Source organism: Natator depressus, chromosome 4 (assembly GCF_965152275.1).
Source record: "Natator depressus isolate rNatDep1 chromosome 4, rNatDep2.hap1, whole genome shotgun sequence".
Lineage (NCBI taxonomy): Eukaryota > Metazoa > Chordata > Testudines > Cheloniidae > Natator > Natator depressus.
The window spans coordinates 92,831,152-92,857,863 of record NC_134237.1 but is presented as its reverse complement, the minus strand read 5'-3'; the positions used below and the strand labels follow the sequence as shown (position 1 = coordinate 92,857,863).

The window sequence follows — 26,712 nt, the reverse complement described above, 5'->3', positions numbered from 1 at the left end:
ATTTGTGAAACAAAGTGATGTTGAACCACACAAGATATTCATTAGCCAACAGCTATACTTCTAGCTATGTACTTACAGCTGCCAAATTTCAATGGGCATGAATGAGCATCCATAGGAAAGTCCTCCAAGTGCATTGGACATTCAGCTTGGACTGTAAGCCTAAAAGGCAACACACCACTATATGTTTAAGTCAGTTAACAAGACAAGAAAATCAATTCCACAAAAAATGAACAGAGTTCATGCTGATTAAGGAGATGAAGCTGATTAAGGAGATGAAGTTGCAGTGTTATATTAAACTAATTAAAATTTAAATCACCTCTTGCTTCTTCACTTTTTTGTGGTCCTTCAGAAGACATTGATTTATCACATCAAAAACTTGCAGCTGACCTCAAAACTATGAGGAAAGGCCATTTAAATGAAAACATAAATTATATAACAGCAGGTTGTTCTGCATAGTCATTTTCTTCTCCTAATATTCAGAGGCACATGCTGTATGGCTCCCAATAATGTGTTACAAAAGCACATAAAGCATAGCTGGATTTGCCCAAGGAATGTGCTCCACTAGCCTCTGAACATTTGGCTTTTTTTGACTTCTTAAATGGAAAGTGAAAAAATGGCTCTCCCCATTCCTCAGCTGACTACAGTGCACACACTAATGCCAAAACGTTAACAATAAATACATGGAATGTCCTGAGCACCACGCTTACATCAAACTCAAGGATAAACGTAATTTGAAAAATGTGAAAGAAAGTATTCCAAATGTTTTAATCTGGATTAGTTTTGATTCAACACTAAACTGCATGAATGGACAGGTCCCCAATACAGATCATCTCTAGCTATAGTAAGTCATGAAAAGAATAAATACTAGTAATCACAGACTGAAAACCAAAATTGTCTGTTTAAAGCATGCACCTTAATTTCCATCACATAGGTTTAGTGCTTCCTTTAGCTTTATTTTCTCAAAATTCATAGTTAGAAGTTAAGCAGAAGGCTTGTATTAATCATACGGTAATTTGAGACATGTACATGTACAATGGCCAGTTCTGAATTTATAAAATTACAGTAGTTGAAGACATGAATTTCACAGCTTCAGCAACGTATCTCTAACTAGTTGATTTATAATTGTACACAACTGCATGATTAATTTTATCTGGCATAATCTATCGGTTTACATTAGCTGCCTCTTTTTCTAATCTCTTCAAATTGGGTGGAAACGGCATTTTCTTTGATTTGCCGCACAGGATTAAAGACAAGTTTCTGGTCGGTTGACATTTCAGTCAGTTAATACAAACATGGATTCAAATATTGATTTGATCACAAGTGAAAATACTATAAATGGTGGTAGCCTCAATTTAGTTCCTAGTAAACTTTTCTATGCATCTTCAAACCATCACATAATTCAATATGATTAGCAGTCTATTTATGAAGACTCAGAAGTGTAACTGCTTGGCAGCTGTACAGCAAATCAGGATTAAGGTGCTCTGGCAGAGCTGTATGGGGAAGACTGCAATGTACCTGATTGCTTTATGGCTCATGATTTATGCCTTATTGTACCTGGGGAGATGGAGTCCACTTTCACAATCAGTGCAATTCATTAAATTTGTTCAAAGAAAATCATTTAAAAATAAGTCAGAGATTTTTGGAAATTGTTATACAATGGTTTTAAACTAGGATTGCCAGCTTTCTAATTGCACAAAATTTAACACCCTAGCCCTGCCCCTTCTTTGAGGCCCCGCCCCCTACCCGCCCCCTTCCCCAAGGTCCTGCCCCCCACTCACTACATTCCCTCTCCCCTGGTGGCTTGCTCTCCCCTACCCTCACTCACTTTCACTGGGCTGGGGCAGGGGGTTAGGGCTCTAACTGGGGGTGCGAGCTCCAGGGTGGGGCCAGGAATGAAGGGTTAGGGTGCAGAAGGGGGCTCCAAGCTGGGGCCAAGGGATTCGGAGTGTGGGAGGAGGCTGCAGGTTGAGGCAGGGGGTTGGGGTGCAGGAGGGAGTATGGGCTCTGGGCTGGGGCTGAGGGATTTGGTGCAGAAGGGGGCTCCGTGTCTGGGGGGGGCTCAGGGCTGCGGCAGGGGGTTGGGGCTCGGGATTGGGGCCTGGGCGGCTCCTGGTCAGCAGTGTAGCGGGGCTCAGGCAGGCTCCTTGCCTGTCCTGGCTCCGCATTGCGCCCTGGAAGCAGCCAGCAGGTCCGGCTCCTAGGTCGGGGCAGGCGGGTGGGGGAAGTGGGGGGCAGGAGGCTCCACGCGCTGCTCTTGCCTGCAGGCACCGCCTTCCCAGCTCCCATTGGCTGCAGTTCCTGGCCAATGGGAGTGCAGAGCTGGTGCTTGGGCAGTGTGTGGAGCCCTGTGGACTGGCTCCTAGGCGGTGGGGAGACCTGCTGGCTGCTTCCGGGGCGCAGCACGGTGCCAAGTAGGAACTAGCCTGCCTTAGACCCGCAGCACCACTGACCGGATTTAACATCCCAGTTGGCGGTGCTGACCGGAGCAACCAGGATCCCTTTTCGGGTCACCCAGCAGGGCAGTGATAGAGATGAGAATAAGACCCAGGTCTCCTGAGTTCCAGTCCAGAGTTGTATCCATGAGGCCACAAGTGAAGCAAAAGAGTAGCTTGGAGACTGAAAATGATGTGTAATTTCCTATTTCCATATTCTATTGCAATACTGTTACTTGTCCTGGCCAGTTTAAAACGACTGTATAACAATTTCCAGAAACTTCTGACTTACTCTTAAATGATTTTCTTTGAACATATTTAATGAATTGTACTGACTGTGAAAGTGGACTCCATCTCTCCAGTTGGACTAAGGCATAAAGCATGAGCCATAAAGCATTCATTCCTTAGAAAAGCCATGTAAATAAATACTGTGAATACAAACAGATAAAAAGACATACCTCATGGTATACAAGAGAGTTCCATCATCCTGGATTCGTAGTAGTTTGTTTGGCATTGTCATGTTATGAGCTACTGACTTCTTCCCATTGTGAAAGAATGTGTCTGGGGTCCAGATCTTGCTAGCCATTAAGTTGTTCAGTCGAAGGATGTTCATTGGGCCTTTAAACTTTAACCTCTCATCTTTCCATTTTTGACGGAAGAAAACATCTATTGTGTACTCCTATAATGGAAAAAGACATTATTTTTGTCATAATGAACATCAGTCTGTTTTCCAAGCACAGAACACTAAAATGCTGGTTTTATAAAATCTGTTAATAAAAGTATTTGAAGGGGAAGAGTGGTCAACAACTATAATTGTATGATATCGAGATTAATGAAGAGGAACTGAGAGAAAGCATTTAGGGTCTATGTGCCTTACCAAGGGGAGTACAGATAATGCTCATTAACCTTAATAGACATGCTACATTAGTATATATAAGCCCTAATGATTAGATGACTGTAGTGCAAATTAGTTTTCATAAACAGTTTTGCATTTTGTTCTGAAGAAATGAAGATCAATACAGACCAAATTAGAATGCATTACTGCAGCAAACATGCCTGTAGAAGGAGGCCAGTACTTCAGTAGCACTGAGAATGGCCATGTTTTGAGCCAAGAAAACAAGCATGTTCAGAAAGGGCAGGATGTATTCAGGAACATTAATATAAGAAAGATTCTTCCCAAGGGAAAACACAGTCAGTAACAAGGCTGTTGAATAATTATGGGCTTGATTAGCATAAATACGTAGAGAGGGAACAGTGAGCTATATTACTTCACTGACATCTGATGAACAAAAGGGGGAAGACTGTCTGCTGAAATCCATGCCTATGAAGGGGCTCATAGAAGTATGCCCTGGTGTTTAATCTTGGGAGGAATTTGTGCTCAGAGAAGGAGATTGATGTTCTACTTCCAGGTGCATGAGTCACTAACTGCTATCCCACTATTCTATAGATATTCTGTACACATCTTTAGGATTGTTGTTTGTTCTAGCTAAGAAAAATATTGATTAAAAGTATGAGTATATCAAGTGCGCTAAAATTGTATGTGCAAATTATCGAGTGGTTTGTAACTATCAGTACTGCAGATAAGCTGGAATTTTAAGGACATGAAAATTTTATAGGCATAAAACTATAAATCATGCAGTTGCAATATTACATCTTCTGGTGCAGCAGCAGTTTTGTTGTATCACTGCAAAATGTAGCTGTACGTTTAAAATAATCAGTATGTTCCAATAATCTGTTCTATTGTAATTACTTTGCAAATACTACACTTTACGGAGATAGTCTTTTGTGCACATTATGCTTGAATGACAATTAAATGTCCTCTTATAATCCAATCAGTATAAAAAATGAGTTAAAAGTAGTTTGTTACTACACCTGCCTCTGCCACTTTCAGTTGTTATAGAGGTGTGTGTGTGTGTGTGTCCCTCCAACCCCTCTGCAAAGCCCCATGCAAACAGAGGAAACTCACACAGGCCCTGATCCTACAAGCAGCTCTGTGCCCACATGGACCTTCAATGGGGCTCTCTTTCAGGGGTCCATCTGCAAAGAGCTGCTTGTAAAAATCGGGACCCACCTGACTGTATAGAGCAAACAACAAAACTAGTTCTACAAATATGCAAAAAGTAAATGAACTGAAAAAAAGAGAGAATTTCCATTTACAGATATTGTAAAATTAGCAATTAAATATTTTTTCAGGCAGATGTGCGAGTTTTAATTTAATGGTATCCCTTTAAAATTTCCTCCCAAATCCTTACAAGAAATTTTGCTAAATGCAGCTACTGAATGAACCAAACTGCTGGTGAGTGATTTGATTACATAGTTTCAGTATCAAAATAAAATTCATTTCTGTACAAGTTGCAAAGTTTCTGTTGACTGAATCCTAGTAACATTTATACAAGCCAATGACTGAAGAAGTGGATCTTTGAAGTTGACAGAACTTCCCTACAACAGGGAGAGGTAGAGATGGGAGATCAGGCCTTTGACAAAACTCTCACACTGGCCTTCTATGTTTGTTTACAAATACTTGTGAAGATGGGGGTACCTTGTGGATTTCAGCCAGGGCAGAACCATGTTGATTTAAGATCACGGGTAGGAACTACACACCTGGGGTGAAATCCTGGCCCCATTGAAGTGCCACTGATTTCAACAGGACCAGGATTTCACTCGGATGATCTGCATACAGAAGAGGAGCTATGGGAAATACTGTCCCAAGCACATAAACATAAAAACATTCCTAGGACATCATCCTTCATAAAAAACAACAACAACTATGTGGTGCCTGCAATGTACCCACATAGCACTCTCGGCAACATTAGCACTCAATAAAGTGAGGAGCTGAAGGCACTGAGCTGAGCCAGGCACAGTAAGAACAAGCACTGGGAAACTTCCTCAGTTTTGCCAATGCAATCCAACCCTGACCTGCTATTCTGAACCAGTAAACATCCTTATCTGAACAGCCACAACTCATACAGAATATTCTAAAACTACAAGAAGAGTTGTGGGGAGTCTGATGTGTAAATCATAAATCCAAATCTAAAGATATTCCCTTATTTTTCCGGAAAAAAGGAAATAAAAAGACACAGGCATGTGTAGGCAAAAGAAATATTGTTAATTAGTAACCTTATGAAATTAGCAAGTGTTCTTGGGCAGAGAAAGCACACATAACATGACAATTCCCACTTGCAATATCCCTACTTTCTGCAGAGGTAGAAGCAACCACCTAGTTCAGTGGAACTAGTGTGAGAAACTCTCAACCAGTCTCAATCATATCTATTACAAATATTGGGCTTGTGATTTAACAAAAAGTGGACTAGTAAGATGCACACAACATGAAATACAAAAGGAAGCAAAATCAGAACTTCAAAATCAATTTGACTTTGAATTACTAAAATGCTTTATTATTCCTGGAATCATATAGCTGAAACCTTTATGGCTACCATGTCACTGCATTCATGCAGGGCCGGAGAGAGGAAGACACAAAGGTAACTATCCCAGAGCTACACTGAATATACCCCAGATAATGGTTTACCTTTCACTTATTAGTTCTATTTCCTCTGATGCTACCTTCTATTTGTAATCATAAAAAGAAAAAGCTGGCTTAAATCCACAAGTAACTCCATCTTCCTTAGTATTTATAAACATATTAAAACCTGGAAAATTGTGTCAAATCATACTGCCATATTTTCTCCCTTAATATGCATACCTTATATAACTTTATTTTACCGGCCAATGTGTTTCTCCTCCAGTAGCTGCTACATGTTTCAGAGTTTGCTGTAAGTACATTTATATCTTTTGGTATGGTACTGCCTCTGACTTTTTGCTGAATAGGAGACTAGTCTCAAATATGGTGGGACTTCTTTTAAAATACCCTATTTAAACATTATTTATTAATGAGTGCTCCCATGAAATTAAGATGTGCCATAGTTTCCAAGATACTATTATGTTTTAGCTTACGAACACCTGGCCTTTGTAGCAGTGAGGAAAGGACATATTTCTCAAATATTTAATGTATGACAAGAATGAGGTAAAAGGCCTCTGTTCTTTTCTGTAGACACTCCCTCATTACCCCCTTTCCCCTATGGCAGGCCAGGGTGAATTGTCCTGAATGTTTGGCTGCTAAATTTCTTGTGGCTCAGGAGCCTATTTAGAAATCCCAGGTTGCCTAATACCCCTCAGTTATCAGATATCTGAAAGTCAGAGGAGATCAAGAGCAGGAACTATTCAATGATGAGAGGAATATGTGAAACCTAGCTAGACATGCCAGGTAATTCAGAAATGACAATTGTCCAAAAAGCTTCAAGATGATTTTCAACTGAGGTTCTGCCCAGTTCCAAATTGAGAAGCTGTACTAAGTATTCAAGAGAAGAAATCACTGCTGTGCATTAGAAGATTAGTCCTTGAGCCATACAGATGTGATTTCAGGCTGGTATTTTCAAAGGAGCCTAAGGGAGTTACACATTAAAATCCCATGCAAATCAGGTGCCTAATTTCACTAGGTTCCTTTAAAAATATCTGTCTGCATATACACAAATCGAAATGTCTGCCTCCACTATCTCTAGTGTGTCCATAAACAAAATATATTAAGGGTCCTATTCATCACTGCATTGCACCTTGCGTACACAACTATATATGTGCAAATCAGAATAGCAGCATTTTATACACACTTCACACAGATGGAAACAGTCTACGGAAGATGCAAAGTAGGGGAAAATCAGAGCCTTAAAAACATTCCTCTGGCAAATTTGTCAAGCTCTATAGCTAATTCTAACCTCTCTGAGGTTAAAGGGCAAGTTTCCCCTCTTCCATCCATACAGTTGCATGGTGTTCTGTGCAGAACATGGAATAGAGCAGGGATTGAGCCACATCATCATGAGTGTCTCTCGTGGTCAACCTCCCTGCCCATTTGCAATCACCTGACCAATTCCTACCCTATCCACAATCATATAATGTCCCCATGGCAACTTCAGCACTTAGATTGGAAAAATAATATTAGGAAAGTATTTTGGCGATCTTTAGTGTGATAAATGCTTTGTCCTTTTTGACTAAAGTTAATCCATTTGTTTATTCATTTCATTGCCCTTTTCCATCTTTTCTGTTTCTGAACTTGAGCCAAAAAAAAAAAAAAAAAAAAAAAGGAGAGTCAGCACATTGAGACCAGCCAGCTCTTGGTGGACCCCCAGTAAGTATTCTACCTACCACAGCATAGGAACCACTGCAACAGAAGATCAAAAAGGATAACTTTCCCCCCAAAACGTGCAGCCTGAGGGGAATGGATGGTATGTAACGTGATATTCCTTGTGTTGCTCTTTCCTACAAATCTGGTCCTCTATATTGTTATACAGAGGACTGAAATATTTGGTCACATATGCAAGTCTGCAATTATTGAAACACAGTGGTCTCCAGCAAAAAAAGTCAGCATTTGCCAAAAGACACCACACATTTACAGAATGCTTTCCTCGTCTAAATAGAAGGGGAAACTGTGTTCTTAGATACCACTATATGGTAGCGAATGGTAAACACTTCCTAATGCAGACTACTGCTTTGTATAAATGCAAAGATGGACTCTACAAAAAAAGAGCCTTAAACTGATACCTTGAATTTGTATTGTACATTTAACAGGTACTCGTTCATCAAGAAAGATGTATTGTCTATATACTCGGTATTAGTCAAAATATTATTCAGCACAGTACCTCCATTAAAGTAGAAGAGCATACTTTCAGTATTACAGAAATCTTCTGGTGCTGATTTCTGATCTAATGAATACTCCCTGTTGATTTGTATTTGAGATCATGGTCTCACAGCTGGATTCTAATACTGTACATTTATACATGTTGCATTAGCTATCAAATTTGTATCCTGCCAATTGCTGTAATATTTTATATTACATGGTTAGAATTGTTGGGCCTGTTTTCTCAGTGACTGGACACTGGGGTAAAATCATGATAGGGATTTCATTCTTTTTCTAGTAAAAAGTTGTTGTACTTAACGCCTGTGTGAGTGAAGACATTAGATGTAAGTCAGTATCCCTGGAGCAAAGTTTCGAATTGAGTCGAGTCTGAGCAACTCTCTCCCCTTACTTGACAATCTTTATTATAAAGGCTAGACTTGGAAAGAAAGAGTTTGGGGAAGGATGGGGGAATAAATTATGTCTCATCTGTCCATGGCTGACAGATTGTGGCAGCCTTTGCATCTGGAGGAGAGATGGAAACATTCCAAACACTTCAAATATTGTGAGTGCCCATCCGCATGCAGCACTGACACTCAGCAGGTTGAACATTTATTAATCACGTCCTGTAACCCAGCTTTTTTGTGACTAGATCAAGCCAAAATTCCTCATTTACTGACTTGTTCAGATTTGTCCCAGTTGGTCCTTTATATTCAGATTGGCCTTTTATTATATAGTATTAACTCTCTGAAGTAATACACAAACATAATCTATGTAAACTGATTTAAAATAAGGTAAGTTGGGAGCAATGAGAAGTTAAACTACCTTTTTACTGAATCTTCAAGAGCAGCCAAAAGTATGTGTGGAGAGAAAGTCCCTCACCCTCCCTTTAATTTATATGTGGTTGATAATCTCTTGAGAATAACAAAAGACCTTTACAAACCTCCTTTTCGAAGCAGGGGCCTCACTGGGAGTTGCATCCATGTAGATGAGGGAAGAACTGGGTCCTGGATATTTATTTACAAACTGTCAGTTGTTTTGTTTTGTTGTTTAAAGTACCAATGCTCCTGGTGTCACATCTTAATTTTTCTTACTGAGTCTTAAGGCAATTCAGCCTACTAAATTAGTCCTGCTTCAGTTTAGTTTCAAAGCTATTAATAATGTTACTCTGCAGCTAACTGTCAAACACTTCTGTGAAACCAAAGGAACAGTTTTAGGCAAGACCCATAAGAAAAAGCAATTATTCAAAGCAGACTCATCTGAGCCTTGGGAACACATCTGCCTCCTTGTTATAATGTGATATTTGCTGGAGTGATGAGAAAGTAGTGTAAGTCCTGTAACTTATTTTACTGATGAATAATTCATCACAGCTCCCTTTGAATAAATGCTAAACATTTGGGCCCAGCTTCCAAACTCAAGCTGAGGTAAGTTCTGCAGGGGTAGAAATAAGCCAACTTTTATTTGGCTTCATCATTTAATTCTCTGTGGGAAGACTTTACTCACAGTGCAGAGGACCAGTTGAAGGCTTTATGCACTGCCAATGTCACACACAGGGATGTGCATAGAACGGCAGGCAGATGGTTACCTGAACACTCACCATATTGTGTGGAGAGCCCACCCCACCCCATGTTGGCACTTCACAAATCAGCATGCTATGTTGCAATGGGAATATTTGTGCTAATCCAATGATCACCAAAAATTTGTGCAACTTGAATAGCAGGAGTGGAATCGCAGCCAAAACTGAGGCCACAGCACTGAAGAGCAGACAAGGCTTGGGGATGGATTTCTCCACTTCCAACTCTTCTGCCCTCTACCACCTGAAGACCAAACACTTTATGTTGCATACCATTAGCTATTAGCCTGACAGTAAGTCCTGATTCCATACAAGTAAAAAAAAAAAAAAAAAAGTCAATTTCTCTTTCCCCAAAGCCTGACAAGCTTCTAATCTTCACAAGCCAAAGACTGTAGAGGACAAGTAGCTGGAAGTCAGATGTTTTCATTCAACCTCCAGGAGATTTGAGGCAATTCTACCAATTGTTTAGTGGAGTTACTGTAAATATTGAAGTACTGTTTCCCAGTACTTTTTCTCATAACACAGGACACTGGACTAAATGTTCCCTGAGCCTGGAAAAATATGGGGGAGAAGACGGTGGGACAATTTGTGAAACTAAAATTGTAGTCATCAAAAAAGACCTCTCTCATGGCAAAATGTTTGGCCAGAAACTGCATAGCTTCACCAGATCCACAGAGAACTCAAATCTAATCCCATGGGTCCAGGAATGCAGGAGAGCTCCATGTAACTCACAGCCTCAGTAATATAGTACACTGGCTTTGATCCCTATGCCTGCTCTCTACAACCCAGTTCTGAGGAAGCTAGAGCTGGCCAAGATTATCTCTTACATGTATTTCCACGGGGTTTCCATAGGCGCACGTAGCGTAGCGTGGCTATCCTGACCTTTGTTTCTCTGTCCAAAGATTATCCCCACATCCATGGATTCCCATCCCTGCGGCATCCATGCTGAGGGACTTACATGGGCTCCTGTGGGTCACAGAAAGGTGGGGGAAATGTGGTCTGTAACCATCTCCCCCTCCACTACTTTTCCCTCCCTTTAGGCCAACTTCCACCTCTTTGCTCCCCTCCATGACTTGGAAGACAGGGGGATAGGGGCCCATTGCTTTTTGCCTAAAACCAGGCTAACAACTTTTTGCTGTACACACATTTTTTAGGCATTAATAACCAACACACCCTCACAGATTCTAGAGGAAAAAAGAATTCTTACTAGTGAAGTAAAAACTAACATACATCTGTAGGCAACAAACTCACTTCAGTTTCATAAAGGGTGAGATTCATCCCTGTTTGAAGGGCCAGCACAAGGAACTTATTTTGAGGCCTAAATGAAACTTGAGTGGTGCAAAGGCTTTGTGCTAGACCACAGCAGCATACAGCTGGATGGAAAAAATAAGGTTTTTTCCTTTGTGGAAAATGTTCTTCTGCAGCAAATGTTGATTTTTCAATAAAATATAAAATAAACCTACATATTTTGGCCACAAACTTTTTGGGTTTTGGGGCATTTTTGAAAAAATATCTAAATTTAACATAGAAAACAGACACCATTTAAAAAAAATCATTTTGTCAAAAAAATGGGAAATTTTCAACCAGCCCCACTATGCAGGGGTAAATCCCATTCAAAATGATCAGTTCACTTTCAGGGAATTTGTATTCAACTTTTTATTTGAGAAGTAGTTTCTGCTATGTTAGAAGTATGAAAAGAGGGTAATATTACTCTATTGAGTTATAGCAAAACCTTCCTATATTTGAAAAGATCCATTCCGTTACGAGCCTTAATTTTTCCATCCAGCTGTATGGTCTTGTACAAAGTCTCTGCACCAATGACGTCCCATTTGGGCCTCAAAACAGGGTCCTTGTGCAGGCTCTTGATGCAAAGTTAAGCGTAAAAAATAAAATACAAAAATGTCAGGAAGTCTATCTGTTATAATATTCAGACCAAGCTTAACCCAGTTTTTGCACATGCATATCCAGATTCTGTTACCTTACACACGTAATATCTCACTCTGTGAGTACTGCCACTGAAGACTAGAAATAGAGAGGAACTTGGTTGCGGTTTCCTCTCAGTGGCACTCTACAAGTTTTATAATCTGGCTGTGTATTTTGTGCTCCATATGACAACTATTGCTCAGAAGGTAAAAAATAATATTTTCCATTTAAAATTTACAGGCCCTTCTCTTGAGGAGATCAACACTTTTTGCTTCTTGAGAAGCTTTAGATGGGTGAATGACAGGGAGGCTTTGTCAGACAATAACTCAATTCTGAGGAAAAACTGTAAAAACACTGAGAATTGAGAAGGAAATATACAATGAAAAAATAAAGATCTCCTTAATTACAGTATTACTTTTGAAAAGGGCATACAGAAAGAGCCAATTTTAACTGCCTGAATTCACAAACCCACTTCAGATTTTGTCGTCTTCTCAGCCATGTTCCATCCAAAGTTCAATTACCTTCTATCTCAGAATTTTCAAATGTTAAAGTTTTTGCAAGCTTAATTACAGATGCTGTAATTAACTGCTTTAATTACCATTTAGTCCTATAACTTTCCTTGGACAATTATGGTAATTAACAATTTAGAGATACTGCTTTGTTTTTCAGTTGCTCTGTTTTTGTTTTTAAGTATTCAGCTTTTTCCTCTCAGGCTAGTGTCACAATAAATTTACATCACTGACCTGGGTGGAAGCCTTTAGGGCTTTACATCACAATACTGAACGTATACATTTCATAGAAATAACAATGCAACAACTGAAGCTCTAAAGGTGCAATCTGCTTTATTCTGCACTTTTGCTTCTCTGGATTAGTCCCCATTACTTGGTATAATGAAGTTGAAAAACAGCTCCAGCATATTCCCATTTTTTCCCTTTGACACTAAACTCTGTGGCCAATATACTTCCATATCTTTATTAAGCAGCTAGTACAGGTGGATCTGGATTTCAGATTATATAGAAAATTTATAGCAATTCTCCCACAACTGGTCTAACCCCAATGCATCAGTGGGAGAAATGCTAAAAATTCTCATTGTAGACAGAAAAAAGAAAAGGAGTACTTGTGGCACCTTAGAGACTAACCAGTTTATTTGAGCATGAGCTTTCGTGAGCTACAGCTCACTTCATCGGATGCATCCGATGAAGTGAGCTGTAGCTTACGAAAGCTCATGCTCAAATAAACTGGTTAGTCTCTAAGGTGCCACAAGTACTCCTTTTCTTTTTTCTTTTTACGAATACAGACTAACACGGCTGTTACTCTGAAACCTGTCATTGTAGACAGGACATGAGGTTAGGCTGCTAAAATAGTAACTTTAAATAACACTGTTTACCTTCAAGCAAGGCTTGATGAAAAGGTATAGTATTTGTAAGAAAGCAATTCTAAGGTCTTGAATTCAGATACACGTGCTGGAGTTTCAGTGTGGCAGAGGAGAGCACAAGAAAAGGAATTCATAATTTGAAAGTAACAAAATGTAGTTTAAAGAAAACTTGCACTAATACACTAAATGATGTCAGGTAACATGCAGCTGTTAAAGTCTTTTTTTTTAAAAAAAATTCAGGACTAAAAAGATGTTTTGACAACGAATGTACAGTTTCTTCTAATCACGTATCCACATTCAAAATGGTAACCGATTTTGGTTTTTAATGTTAGTTATCCAATTTATTTTTTGCTGGACTCAAATCTATTCAAAAGCAGAGTACTCTGACTAAAAATAAAAAAAGCTGAACTGTGTTACAAAGCAGTAGCATTTACGGTACTTTATTTCTCCAAAAATATTCAAAAAGTAATAGGCCCAATTCACCACAGAATTATTCCAGTCATATTCAAGTGTAACTATCAGAATTGATGGAGTTATGCCAACATAAAAGTGGAGTAAGGCAGTAGTGAATTTTGCAGTGTATCTTTTGTCCATAAGCACTCTGTGTGACAGTGAAAAAAAGACTAAACCTTACATATCTTCAACACTACAGCCACCTGAAAATTTAAGCTTCTTTACTTTGAACTTTGAAGCTTCTTTACTAGTAAAGAATACTACCAGGTGAAATTTAAACCAAGATCATTTAGATACAGAGGTAGCTGTTGCTACAGAGCTGATGAATAATTTCCATTAGCTCTCAGTATAGAAATACAAACAACTTTTTCTAAGTACTATAGAAGAGAGTCATCCCATTTCACTTTCCCATAATCCTGAACTGCATGAGCCTCATCTCACAAAGTTTATCCATCCCAGAATTAAACCAGGCATTTATTTTGGTTTGGTTGGCTATTAAATATATAAAGCAATGATCATGTGAAAGAAATGAAAATGAAAACGAAAATTGGGCTAAATGGAGAAAGGACACAAGACTCAGGCATTAAAGCTTACCCAGATAGTCTACCAATAATGTAATGAAGATGGTGATATAGCCCATAACTGGTTGAATAATCCTGATATTCTTTGTGGGTTTTTCCCCGAGGCTTCTATCATAACATATAAGTGCAACAGCTAACAAGCTAATGAAGGGACAACTGGGCAAGAGTGACTATGACTTCAATTTCCAAGTTCTGTAGTGGGTATATATATGAACTACATTCATGATTTCAGGGTTCTCTCAGCCCCTGTGTGCCTGTCAAATTCCTAAGAAAAACATTTCAAATAATTAAGAAAAAAAAGTGTCAACTCACAAGAATCACTGAAACCTGACATCTATAAAGACGCCACAGAAAATAAAATGGAAATGATTAAAGCTGTTTTACAATGGATGATTTTTTTTGAGGGGGGTGCAAAAAAAGAAAAACAAAATCACAAGCGAGTTATGGCAAGTTCTGATTAAATTGTAGATGTATAGCCTAGCTGTGGATTTTTGTTTTGAAGAATGTTGTTTTGTAACTTCTGTCTTTTGTAGTTGGAAGGGAGAAACAAGTATCTGCACCTCCACAAGGAGGCAGAGCAACAGGAAGAAGTCACACAGACTCCCCAACGTAAATAAAAGCAGAAATGGAGGCTATGACCTACCATGACAAAAAACATGAGTTCCCATGATGTGGAATTTGTGACCCACCATGACAAAACATCAGCACTAATGACATTTCCTTCTATTGACACACCGTAAATAGTTTTGAACGTCAGAGAAAAAACAGTTACCATAAATGCACACATTCATGCAGTAGTTCTTTTGAAATTCAGTTCGTGCAACAATTCTGAAGCCAACAACTGGGACATTAGGTAACTCAGTTTATGTACAGGAGATAAGATTTTTTTTCAAACTGGTCAAATTAATTAAATCTTGACGAGGACTAAAGCAATGCCCTATTAAAGGATTTAGCACAACTTAGTAGTACAAAAAGTCTTCACTTTTTTAAAATTCTTCCAATGTTAAACAGTTGAACCACATTTTGTCACATTTACTCATAATATTTGCTTGACAGCCTGATACCAAGTTTTGAAAGCTTCACAGTGAAATGTTTATTTCTGCCAAAATTATAATTGGTTGAAAAAAATTGGAATTTCAATGGAAACCTGTATTATGGCATTGGCTTCAGGTGGCAGATTAGATACAAAATAAATTAGCGCTAATGGAAATTGAGCAATAACTGATTCCTATTAATTTGACAGCAAACTGTAATAATGATCATGAACTGTTTTGTTAGCAATGTGAATAACCAATGCTATTCCACCACAATTCCATTTGCCCCATTCCTATCATTTCCAGTGTGGATCTCCCCCTCTGTATGGGCTCGTGGTGCCCATGCTCCAGGAATATTCAGACCCGGGGGCCCTGCTCCACCAATATTTGGAGCTTGGTCTCTCCCCCGGCCCTGCCTGGAGCAGGCCCCGGCCCCCATCTGCCTCCTGACCCCCCATCTGCCCCCCGGCCCGGAGCGTCCCTGCCGGAATGAAAGCGGCGGGCCCCTCTCCCTTGCCTGCCTGCCTGCACGTGCTGCCGGCTGCTGCCGCCTGTGGCAAGAAGAGACGCTGGCAGCAGGCTGAGCACTCAGGAGGGGGAGGAGGTGGCACACACGTGCTTGGCAGCCCTCCCATCCCCTCCCCCGGCACCCACCAGGAGGAGACGCCGAGGGGACTTCCAGCGGGAGACCTGATCATCTACAGTGGACCTCACTCACCTGAGCAGCTTCTGGGGCTTTGGTGAGTGTTTGACCTATAATCTGACCCCCCCACCCCTGCAGCCACCACTCCTGCCCCACGCTGGGCAAGGAGCAGCCCCATCCGCCACCCCCAGTGAGGCTACGGTGAGGGACAGCAAGGGAGGAAGGAAGCCACATGTGATGGCAGTCCCCTCCCCCGCCCAGCATCCACCCACTGCAGGGGAGACGGGGTGGGGGGCTTCCTGGACCTGAGCAGCTGGGGCTTGAGTGAATTTTGTGACACCCTGCCCTCCCCTCTACCCCGCAGCCATCACTCCTGCCCCACGCTGACCAAAGCGCAGCCCCATCCCCCACCCCAAGTGAGGCTACAGTGAGGGGCAGCAGCAAGGGAGGCCACACATGATGACAGCCCCCCCCCATCCCCAGTACCCACCATAAGGGACACCACAGGGGAGGCGAGGGGGCTTCCTGGACCTGAGAGGAGCCCTAGGACCATGTGCAGTGACAGTGGTGCAGAGTGACTGTGCTGCGGGGGGGGGAAGGGGGGGGAAGAGGAGGGGTCCCCCACCCGGAGCTCGTTGCTGCCGGCAGGGAGCGGAGTGGTGGAGTTCTCTCTTACCCTAACCCTGGGGCAGCCTGTCTGCACCCCAAGCTCCTTATCCCTGGCCCTGCCCCACCCCAGAGCCTGTGCCCCCAACACTCCAGCCCCGACTCCCAGACCTGAGCCCCCTCCTGCACTGTGAACCCCTCATCTCCAGCCTCACCCCACAGCCTTCACCCCTGCACCCCTTCATCCACACCCCCTCCCATCCCTAAACTCCTCCCAGAACCTGCACCCCCTACCTCTGCACCCCCTCCCGTCCCCAAAGTCCCTCCCAGAGCCTGCACCCCAGACCCCGCCTGCACCCCAGTCCCCTTCCCCAGCCCAGGGCCTGCACCCCATACCACCTCCTCCCCCACCCAAACTCCCTCCCAGAGCCTTGGGCAGGTGGGGGTCAGAGTTTGGGCAGGGGCAGGTTCTGGGCACCACCAAAATTTCTACAACCCTGCCACCCCAGAAGGCCAGGGGGGATCAAACCCATCCTCCCGGTGAAACAATTTGGGAAAAACTCTGAAAGGGAACAGTCAGTTTCAGAGCAACTGAACCCGTCTTCCCACTCTGCAGTCAACCAAGGGCACCCACTTAAGGCTTCCGGCTCCCCAGCCATCACCTCTCTTGGCCGGAGAAAAGCATCTCACTCCCTCCTAATTAGGAATCTTAAGGCTGCCCAACTCCCTGCCTTCCATTGTGATATCCCCAACAAGCCAGACACCCTAAAAGGCCAGCACCTGCAATTTGCTTTCTCTTTGAGGGCTCTGACCAGTGTATTGTCTGCAGATGTAAGTCACCATACAGCTCCTTTGAAGCAAGCATATTTATTCTTAAGGTAAAAAGCATTACAGAGAAGCATATTAAAACAATAAAAGAACCTACATCCATGCTAAAAAGTTTACCAGAGGTCACCCCCAGCTCCAACCTAGGGCTCTGGTAGGTTTTAGTCCTTCAAAACTCACAACTGGGTTTTCCCCATGATTACACATTCATTCATCTTAGCTCTAGGACCAGAATGAAGTCTGAGCAGATCAGTCATTTATACAGCTTGGGTCTTTGATCTTGACTTTCTGAACCAGGTAATCAGCAAACAACGGCCCTCTCCTCAGGGCATAGATTCAAAAGGCTGGGTTTTTGCATAACGGGAGATGTGGAATTTGCATTAGCTACTCTCTAGGAATTCTCCAGGGAATCCACTTAACTCTTATTGTCCCCACAAGTCCATGTTTATCTGGCACAATTCAATATAGTCTTTTGAACCCCTTTAAACTTCCCAGATTTCACATCTGTCATCTCTCCCCCCAAGGGAAGTTACATATACTCTTTGCCCAACTTAATACATAAACTTAATAAAATAAGGTCTTCCAAAGATATTGAAGGAAATTGCCATATCAGTCACGGGAATATCAAAGAGTTTTCCTCCCTTCAGAGCCTCCTCATACGGATATTCTGTGGACCCATGTATAGTGTTTTAAATTTACACAGAGTCCAGCTGAACGTAATATTTGCTTAAAAGATAATTTATGGCATTTACACAAATATCATTTTCATGTTTGACAGATCTGTGATTACTTGGAAATCAATAATTATTTTAAACTCAGTTTTTGAAGCTGACTCCTGGTAGGCATTAAACGTAATTTTGTAAGAGTCAACTGCACATGTTATTTAAGCCTGAAACTTTGGTGTTAGTGAACACTTAAACCACTTTTATTTATCTATCTACATATCTGCAAACAGATCTACAGCCAATGGTAACAACTGTCATTTTGATTCACTGTAGTTCATTTCCACAAGTATTCCCCTGAAAACTGCATTAATAGGACTGATATCATATGACCTGATTCTCCATTGCTGCACACCTTGTGTGGTCATTTACTGCAAAGTCAAACTTCTCCACGTATACCAGTGACAATATTTTGGAGAGGAATGATGATCAAATGGTTAGCAGCCAGGACTTGGGAGACCTGGGTTTAAGTCCCTACTTAGCCACAGACTTCTTATGTGACCTTGAGGAAGTCACTAAGACCCAAACCCACAAAGGGACTTGGATATTGCCCTTTTAGGCACCTAGAAAATCACTTGAACAACAAGGGGATCCACAAACCCTAAGCTAGTTGCCTAGCTCCCTATACAATGAATGGGGAGAAACAGTTGCTTTAAAACACAATCCACAAAAGCCAGCAAGCTAGGCAGCAAACTGCCTAAGCTAGCCAATGGGAGATGCCCGGGAGAGGAGCGTGTTCTAAGCCCAGTCCCTCTCACAGAGTTCAGTGTCTATCTCCAGGCTGCAAGGAGGCAATATTTCAGCTTCCGAGCCACAACTGGGAACCCCTCTGCTGGAGTCAAGCAGTTTGGTGCCTAAGGTGTTTCTTGTGATTAAGAGTTAGGCAGCTGCCTTGCTCCATACAAAATGGCAGGTGGTAGCAATGGCAGTAGCAGAGGAGGAACCGTTAGCCCTGTGATTAGGATACTCATCTGCGATGTGGGATCCTAACGTCAGCCCATCTTTTCCTGCTTCATAGATCACTCTGGGGCTTAGGTGGATATAGGTCTCCAAGTGCCCAGAGTGAGGCAGCAATGAGCATGCCCTGAGGCAGAAACATAGGTGCCTAGGGAACTTTTTCAGACAGAACTTATGTGCCATGTTAGTTTAGGCACCTACAGGTTTAGGTGGCAGCTACACAGGAGTTTTGTGGATCACACCTGAAAGTGGGATTTAGGTGCCTAAGCCCTTTGTGGATCCAGGTCTAAGTCTCTCTGTGCCTCAATAACCCATCTGTAAAATGGGGGGATAACAGCACTTCCTTTTCCCACAGAGGTGTTGTGAAGATAAATACATTAAAGACTGTAAGGTGCTCAGATATTACGGTAATGGGGGCCATATAAGTACCTAAGATAGACAGAATTTTACACTTGTTTTGCCCTGCTGTATATTGTGTGGAGAATCAAACCTATAGTGCTAGCTAACAAAATACAAATGATTTTAGAAGCTTCATTTCATATCCTTAGGGGGAAAAAACATTTCCTGCTATTCACAAGAATCAAGGCCATCTATAATGCTGCCCAAGAAAACAAACATACTTTTTTTTTCTAAAATCAGCTTTTTATTTGAAATATCTAATAAAATCCAGTATATAGTGTGTCAGTTGCAACTGGCAAATATTTATTCAAAAACAGTGCTTCTTTCAAGAAAAAAAATTTGGTATTTCTTTGCAAAATTGCACCCATTTCATGAATCAAAAACCCCTCCAAAACCTCATGTTATGAATTTCTCAAATTCCTTGTATCTTTCACAGCCCTATTACCAACTAACCTGTTAATAGTTGTCAATTACAGAATGATCCATATCATAACATGATGATTCAGAGACAGAAAGAGTCTAGAACAGGGAGAGGCCAGACTTCGGGGAAGGAGCTCAGGGCATCTGTTGTGGATGCCAACCTCTGGGGGTGGCAAATTGACATCACTATGGGAGACAAATGGGGGAAGGAGATTGGTGGGGGGTTTTCGCAGCCATTGGGGGAAAACATTTTCCACTCTGGGTGACAGCACACCTAGGACTGGCCCTGTAGGCCAATATTGTTAGCTTCTTTCTTTTAATAGCCATTGGTCCTGATCCTGCTGGTCCTTCCTGACCTGAGTAGTTCCAATGACTTTCAGGAGACTACCTAAAAATAATTTACACAAGTGTTTGCTGGACTGGAGCCATTGTTCAAAATTGCCTGTCATAAACTCAAAAATACAAGGGCCCCCTCCCTTCCAGTAAATCTTCTCAGATCATTTCATTGTGGGGGCGGAGTTTGAGGCCCACCCAGAACAAACCTCACAGCCCACTTTCTATCTCTTTGTCCCAAGCCATCCACCCAAAGTCCTTGAAAGCTCCTCAACTTGTCCAGTGATTAGGGATCTATGCTCTTCTTTATAAAGAGTGGATATAAACAGAGCCGTTCAACAAAACATTTATAACAACTTGGGGACTGTTACTGATAGACTTTCCCTGCCTTGACTTCACTCCGGGTGAAATCCACCCAAGTGCAGAGGACCAAAAGAAAACCTATGACCACCTAAGTCACACACTACATCTTTTGACATGTATATCAAGTTTATAGTGCCATAATTCTATTGATTTCAGTGACACTCCTGATTTGCTCCAGTGTAAATGGGAGCAGAATGTAAACATTCTTTAAGGTCAACAGTAGCTCTCCTCAGCCTTTCTGTGCTATGCAAGCAAAAGATTAGCTCACTCAGGAACTCACCATGTCTGTGTCTGAAACAGGTCCAAAGCTGGTTACGTAGATGTTAGTGAAGACTTCCGTTATACTGTCTGATAAGAGAAGAGAGAAACAAACACATTTTTAGCATATACATTTTCTGTATTCTGCACACAGAATGATGTGGAACATTCTGAACCAGATTCTGCTCTCAGTCATACTGTTGCAAATATGGAGTAACTCCACTGACTTCATTAGAATTCCTCTGCTGTTACACTGGTGTTACTAGAAGAAAACTTGCGCCCCCCGCCTCCCCGAGTGCTTCACTTACAGCAAATACAAACATCTTTCCCATTTTCACAGCCCGTAAAAATAAATTACATTGCCTGGTATTTAATAAGGTGCCACAATTCTAAACATAAAACACCTTTGTTGCAGAGCTACTATGCCCAGTATTGTAGATCACTGCTGTTAAAAGCTTTCTAATTCAAGGCTATTTTTTTCAGACTGAACAGCTTTTTTCAAAGCCGAAGAAACTGCTTACAATACAATTACTAATGGTGCTAAAAATAATTGTGCAACCGCATCCTATATTTCAACTGTTTTTAAGTGACAGATGTTTAAGCACAATAGTCCCTTCCCTGTGTTCACCATGCTGCTGAACTGTTGTTATAGCTGCAGAAAAAAATGTCCTCCTAATGATTATAGCTGGACAGCCATGATACCAGCATATTATCTGTTGTGCTGTAGGCAAAAATAATTGCTCAGTTTTCTATCTTCAGTTTTCAATGAGGCTCAAAACTAAATAACATGAGCTAATTGGGATGGGCCACACCAGCAGAAAATTTCCCACAGCAGTTTCCAACTACCACGTAGGTATCAGGCACCTAGAATGTTGAATATTCTGCCTTACAACAAATTTTTAGATGAAAAAGGAAGAAGAAAAAAAAGGGATACTTAAACACAGCTAAGTGCAATTTGACAATGAAAGTACCATGCCTTTTCCTAAAAAGAGCATTGCACCTCGTAACTGCTCTTTGCTTTATCTTGACCTCCATATTTGATCAAAACACAGGAACAGACATTTAGTCCTTTCTATTCCTGGTTAAAAGCTGTTATAAAAAAAAATCTTTTGATCAAGACGTTGTATGATAAGATTTAAATTTTTCATTCCACTGATGAACACAATAATGGAGGCTTTGCATTAGAAGCACAAAATGGAGACCTGCATAGATTAGTTTCTTATATAACCAATGTTTTCCTGACAAAGAGCAGTGCAGTTGAACATGCTAGTGTGCGTGTGCGCCACTGCCCTCTACTGAATAAAATCAGAAGTGCTCAATTGTTTATATAGGCTCTATAGGCTAACAGTCCCTTTTATTTTTATTAACAGCTAAGGGGCATTATATATTGCTGTGCTTTGGGAATGGTGTAGAGATGCACCCCCACCCAAGAGGGAACACCAGGAGGAACTGTGCTGGTACAATCCCTTCTGGAGCTTCTTGGAGCATAGAGGAAATGCATCCCTGCGTTGTCGCTTATGATGAAACATGCACTCCCCTTCACAGCCAACCAGCTGTGCCCAGTGGGTCCTAAAAGAAGCTTTTGAAGGAGAGCACGGAGCTTGTAATTATGCCTTGCTGCTACACAGGGGGATGTGAAGTGCAAGAAAAGTGGGAAAAGGCTTTTTTCACCTTCCTGCCTGTACACCTTAAAGGGGCCACTCAATCTAGTGGTGAGGGCCTGTGCTTTTGGAATAGGGCAATCTAAATTCTGTCCCCACAGCTACCATGAAGTTCCAAATGGCCATATTCAGTAGCAAAAGTTCCTAGGTAGCTATACGTTTGTTATAGTATAGTATTCAATATATTCTTTGCTCCTCACAATACTTTTACTTTGGGATTACTTATATTTTATCTGCCTTTTTAGAAAACAAAAAGAAAAGAAAAAAAAGATCCTTCCTCAGTGTGTCCAAATGAAGATTATTATATATTTGTATTATGTATTAACACTTAGGCCCTCAGTTGTAGATCAGGCGTCCATTGTGCTAGGTACTGTACAAACACATAGCAAGGAGACCGTCCCTGCCCCAAAGAGCTTGCAATCCAAGTATAAGACAAGGGACAACATAAGATGTTGGGGTGCATTAATGTTCTCAGTATTTGGCTAGGAGTAAGCATAGGTTTCGCTGAAATAACATATGGAAACCACAAGTATGGTTCAAAAATACAGAGACTGAATATTGTCTGTCAGGAAATCTCAAAACAAGGATAGTCATCTCCAAATGGGCACCTGTTACAGGCTGAGAGGAAATTAAAAGTGACAAGACAGAATCTCTCTCTCTCCAGGGCATCAAACAGTGCTATAGAGATTAACTGTGAAAGTTGGCTTGCACTATTCCAAAAACTCACAACCCTAATTATAATTCTATGCAAAAAAGGTGTTAATGCATTACTGACAATCAAGCTTTCAAAAGGCAGGAAGCCAGATCTAATCTCAGTTATCCTGGTGTAATTTGGAGTAACACCACTGCAGGCAAAGGAGTCACTCGGGAGTTACTCCAATATAACAGATTTGAAACTGATCCAAAAAAAGTAGAGCTATGATAGGGACCTCAACATAGTCCTGTTATATCTTACAATAGATTTTTATATTGTTATACATTATTTGTCAAATAATACAATATATAATATAAACTGGAATTTCATTACCAATTTTACATACAGTAAACTATAATGCACACAATCCTTGAACTTGGCTTCAGTTTTACGTCTCAATGCAAGCAAATCAGTCCCAAATTCTAAGACTATAAACACACTAGTAGGGTTAAACGCCTGGTCCCCCTTTGAAAAACAGAAAGTGAACGCGCAATATTGAGGGAGATCAAAGAGGCATCACTGAACAGCTGAAAAGCTGTTGTAACTATCTGGAGATTCCTTTAGCTGTCCCTAAATTACCTCCTTTAGAGGCCCCAATCTCAGAGCAGGTCAAAGATGTGGCTGGGAGAAAAAGACAAAACAGTACAGTGATTCTCAGCTGCTAGAACTTTATGTCAGCCAGATGCAATGTAGAGCACCACTTAGGCTGATCTAAACTGTACCAGGGCCAAGTTTGAAAATGTTGACCTGTGTGCGTGTAACAGGACAAAGGTCACAGAGGGAGTCTGTGTCAGCATTGGGATTAGGCCCTTGCTTAGTCAGCTTGACCATGCCACCTCTCATGTTCCTGAGCTGGCCCTCCTTGTGGCCTCCAGTCATGCAGTCTGGCTGGTAGGCAGAAGAGCTGACTCAGCTGAAGGCAGTTGGCAGGAAATCTGCAGTGGCCTTAGTGCCATCAATGACAGCCTGAATAGCACTGCCCCCTTCAGCTATAAATTGATCTGGTATCTTCCCCCCGAAAATGAAAGAACCTATGCCATGGTTTTACATGGACCCCAAAGCCAAGCTCAGACTGGCTGTGTTGGGAGGATCTATGAATAACCTGTGGCCTTTAGGAAAATATATTGTTTTAACAAAGCTAAACACCCCATTTTTTCTTAATAGGACAGGGCATCTAAAATATGCAAACACACAATTCTAACGCACAGCATGCAACAATTTCTCTTTATCGTATAAAGATTATTTTGTACGTGCAATAAATAGTATCCTGGAGAATGCTACAATGTTGTAATTGGATTGAAGAGCTGTTATGGCATAAAAAAAAGTGAAAATGAAGCATTGTTTATTAATTATGTCAATATAAAATTAAAAAGAGGGTCAAGTTTAAAGTGCTATGGGAGCCTTAAGCCAGGATTTCCAAGCTTGGGTGGAAAAGCTGTCAAAACCCTGATGTTATTTTAATTATTTTTGATTAAAATATATTATTTAACTAGAATTGACATTGTTCTGACATTGTAATATGGTCTCCACAGACATGCTTGGCAATTTTGCCCAAAGACACTGAAATTGTGATTCATAATACAATCCAGGAGCTGGACAAGTAAAACAGCCAGAGCCTTAATCCATCAGTGTTCCAACTCAACATTCTCTCCTTAGCTGACAAGCTTGTTAGTATAGCTGAAAGTGCCAGCTGAAGACACTTTAGGGCTGGGGCGTAGATAACTGGGAGCTCCAGGAGTGGAGGAAGGAAAGGGAATGTAAATATTTCAGTGTATATTTTGCTTCAGTGATTTAAGGACAGCTGTACCTGTCCAATTATTCAGCTTTTTCTACTGTTACCCACTGTCATCAGTTATAATAGAACACTTTTGAACCACGTATGGGTACTAAAGTAAGGATGTACATAGGGATTTCAGCTTGTAAACTGAAGCTGGGTTTTGGGAGAAAAGGAAACAGATTAATTTTCCCCACTCCAGACTGCAATACCTCATCTGCCCTCTCCTCAGCCTTCCCTTGATCTGTTTTCAAGAAGATTTCTTAATGCTATCTATATGTGAAAGTACCCGTACATATTCTGTCTACTTGACTAGACTCTATTTAACCACTCCTGTCCACTCCAGCAATAGGAGTGCTTAACAAAAGATATTTAATGGTATTGCCAGTCACAAAAAGGTAGCCACAGAACAAAGCTACTTGATAGCAATATTATAGCTTCAAAACTGATGCCATGATAAAGCAACTATCGTGCCTGATTCTAATCTCACACCAGAGTAAATTAGGAGATATTCTTATTGAAGTCAATGAAGTTACACTGGTATACACCTGGTAAAAGTGTGAGGAAAATCAATTTCACTGTTTCTTTGGAACAGAAGTAGGAAGGGTCTGATCCCACTTCCAATGGGAATAAGATTGAGACAAAAAATTGTAAGTTGTTCTTTATACCTCCTGAAGTGTAAGCATATCAAGTTATGCAATCAAAAGGATGACTCTGAAGGAATGGATAGTTTTTATTATGTCATATCCTATTAGTGAATGGCAATACCATATTGCAATTTCAGTCTTATGTAAAAACCCAAAGAAAGAAGCTAGGTTAGATATTTGAACAGAAGATGGCACCTATCACCAACGAGATAAAGACAGAGATACCTATGTCACAAGTAACCAGCCAAGATGAAGATTCCTTAAGATCAGCTGCTGAAGCATATATTTGTGTGTGTGTGTGTGCACACGCATACACACACACACACACTCACACAGAGTGAGGAGTGAATGAGAAGAAGAACAGGAAGATGAGAAAAGACTGATGAAATGACATACGTAGAACTAGTCCTAGACCACAAATTTCCAGTGATGCAAACCAGAAAGGTGTTGGAGTCCAGAAAACCAATGAATCTGCATTGTATTATTATTATCTATTTCTATACAGTAGCACCTACAGTTTTATAGATTCCAGAAGGGATCATTGTGATCATCTAGTCTGACCTCCTTTATAATACAGGTCATAGAACTTTCCCAAAATAATTCCTCAAGCATAAATTTGAGAAAAACATCCAATCTTGATTGTGGAGTGTGTTATACTTTAGCCTGCTAGACTGAAGACCCCATTATCAAATATTTGTTCCCCTTGTAGGTACTTAAATGGTGATCTAGTCACCCCTTAACCTTATCATGATCCATTTTCACCAAGTTTTCCCTTGGGGAATTCCAAACAACACTCCCCAATCACCAAGGAGGGAAGAGACCCAGGCTGGCACAGCAGCATGAAGTCATTTTTTAAACAGGCTTCCCTTTGCATGATGCTGAAATATGATTGTTCTGTAAGGGCTTCCATGTCAAAATATCAATGAAGAGCCTCAGGTCACATCCCAAGGCAACTCACGCAGTTTATGGACAGTCTTTAAGGATAAATGAGTTGTGCCACCGCTTACAGAGCTGGAGACCTAGACTGACGCATCTGAGGGAACAACACACTACTAACAAGAGCTAGATAGCCTGACCTGGGTCTACTCCTGGTTTTGCATGGGTTAGATAATGCTGTTGTTCTATTGTTCAGTGTGGTACTTGTTCCAGGGGGTTACTCTGACCCTCCTCGTGGCAGGGTTGGTGTTCGTGCAGAGATACGTGGCGGGGATGTGGGATCCTTGTCCAAACCCTGGGAATCCCCCATATGACAATTTATCTTAACAAAGAGAAGATCAAAGAGTGGCTTGATCACTGTGTGTAAATACCTACCTGGGGAATAAATATTTGATAATGGGCTCTTCAGTCTAGGAGACAATGGTGTGTAACACAAGCCAA

The 26,712-nt window shown here is 41.2% G+C and overlaps 1 protein-coding gene across 8 annotated transcripts in view; it reads right to left on the bottom strand.

Moving 5' to 3' along the window:
* The window catches only part of GABRA2 (gamma-aminobutyric acid type A receptor subunit alpha2), a 349,612-nt gene that overhangs the window by 25,430 nt on the left and 297,470 nt on the right, over positions 1 to 26,712 (bottom strand). For all 8 annotated transcript variants that reach the window (XM_074951469.1, XM_074951470.1, XM_074951467.1 and 5 more), the window contains 3 exons: positions 20,582 to 20,649; positions 2,891 to 3,111; positions 77 to 159 (listed from right to left, as the gene is read on the bottom strand). In XM_074951469.1, the coding sequence (XP_074807570.1) occupies positions 77 to 159; positions 2,891 to 3,111; positions 20,582 to 20,649 (372 nt within the window). The remainder of the gene's footprint in view (positions 1 to 76; positions 160 to 2,890; positions 3,112 to 20,581; positions 20,650 to 26,712) is intronic.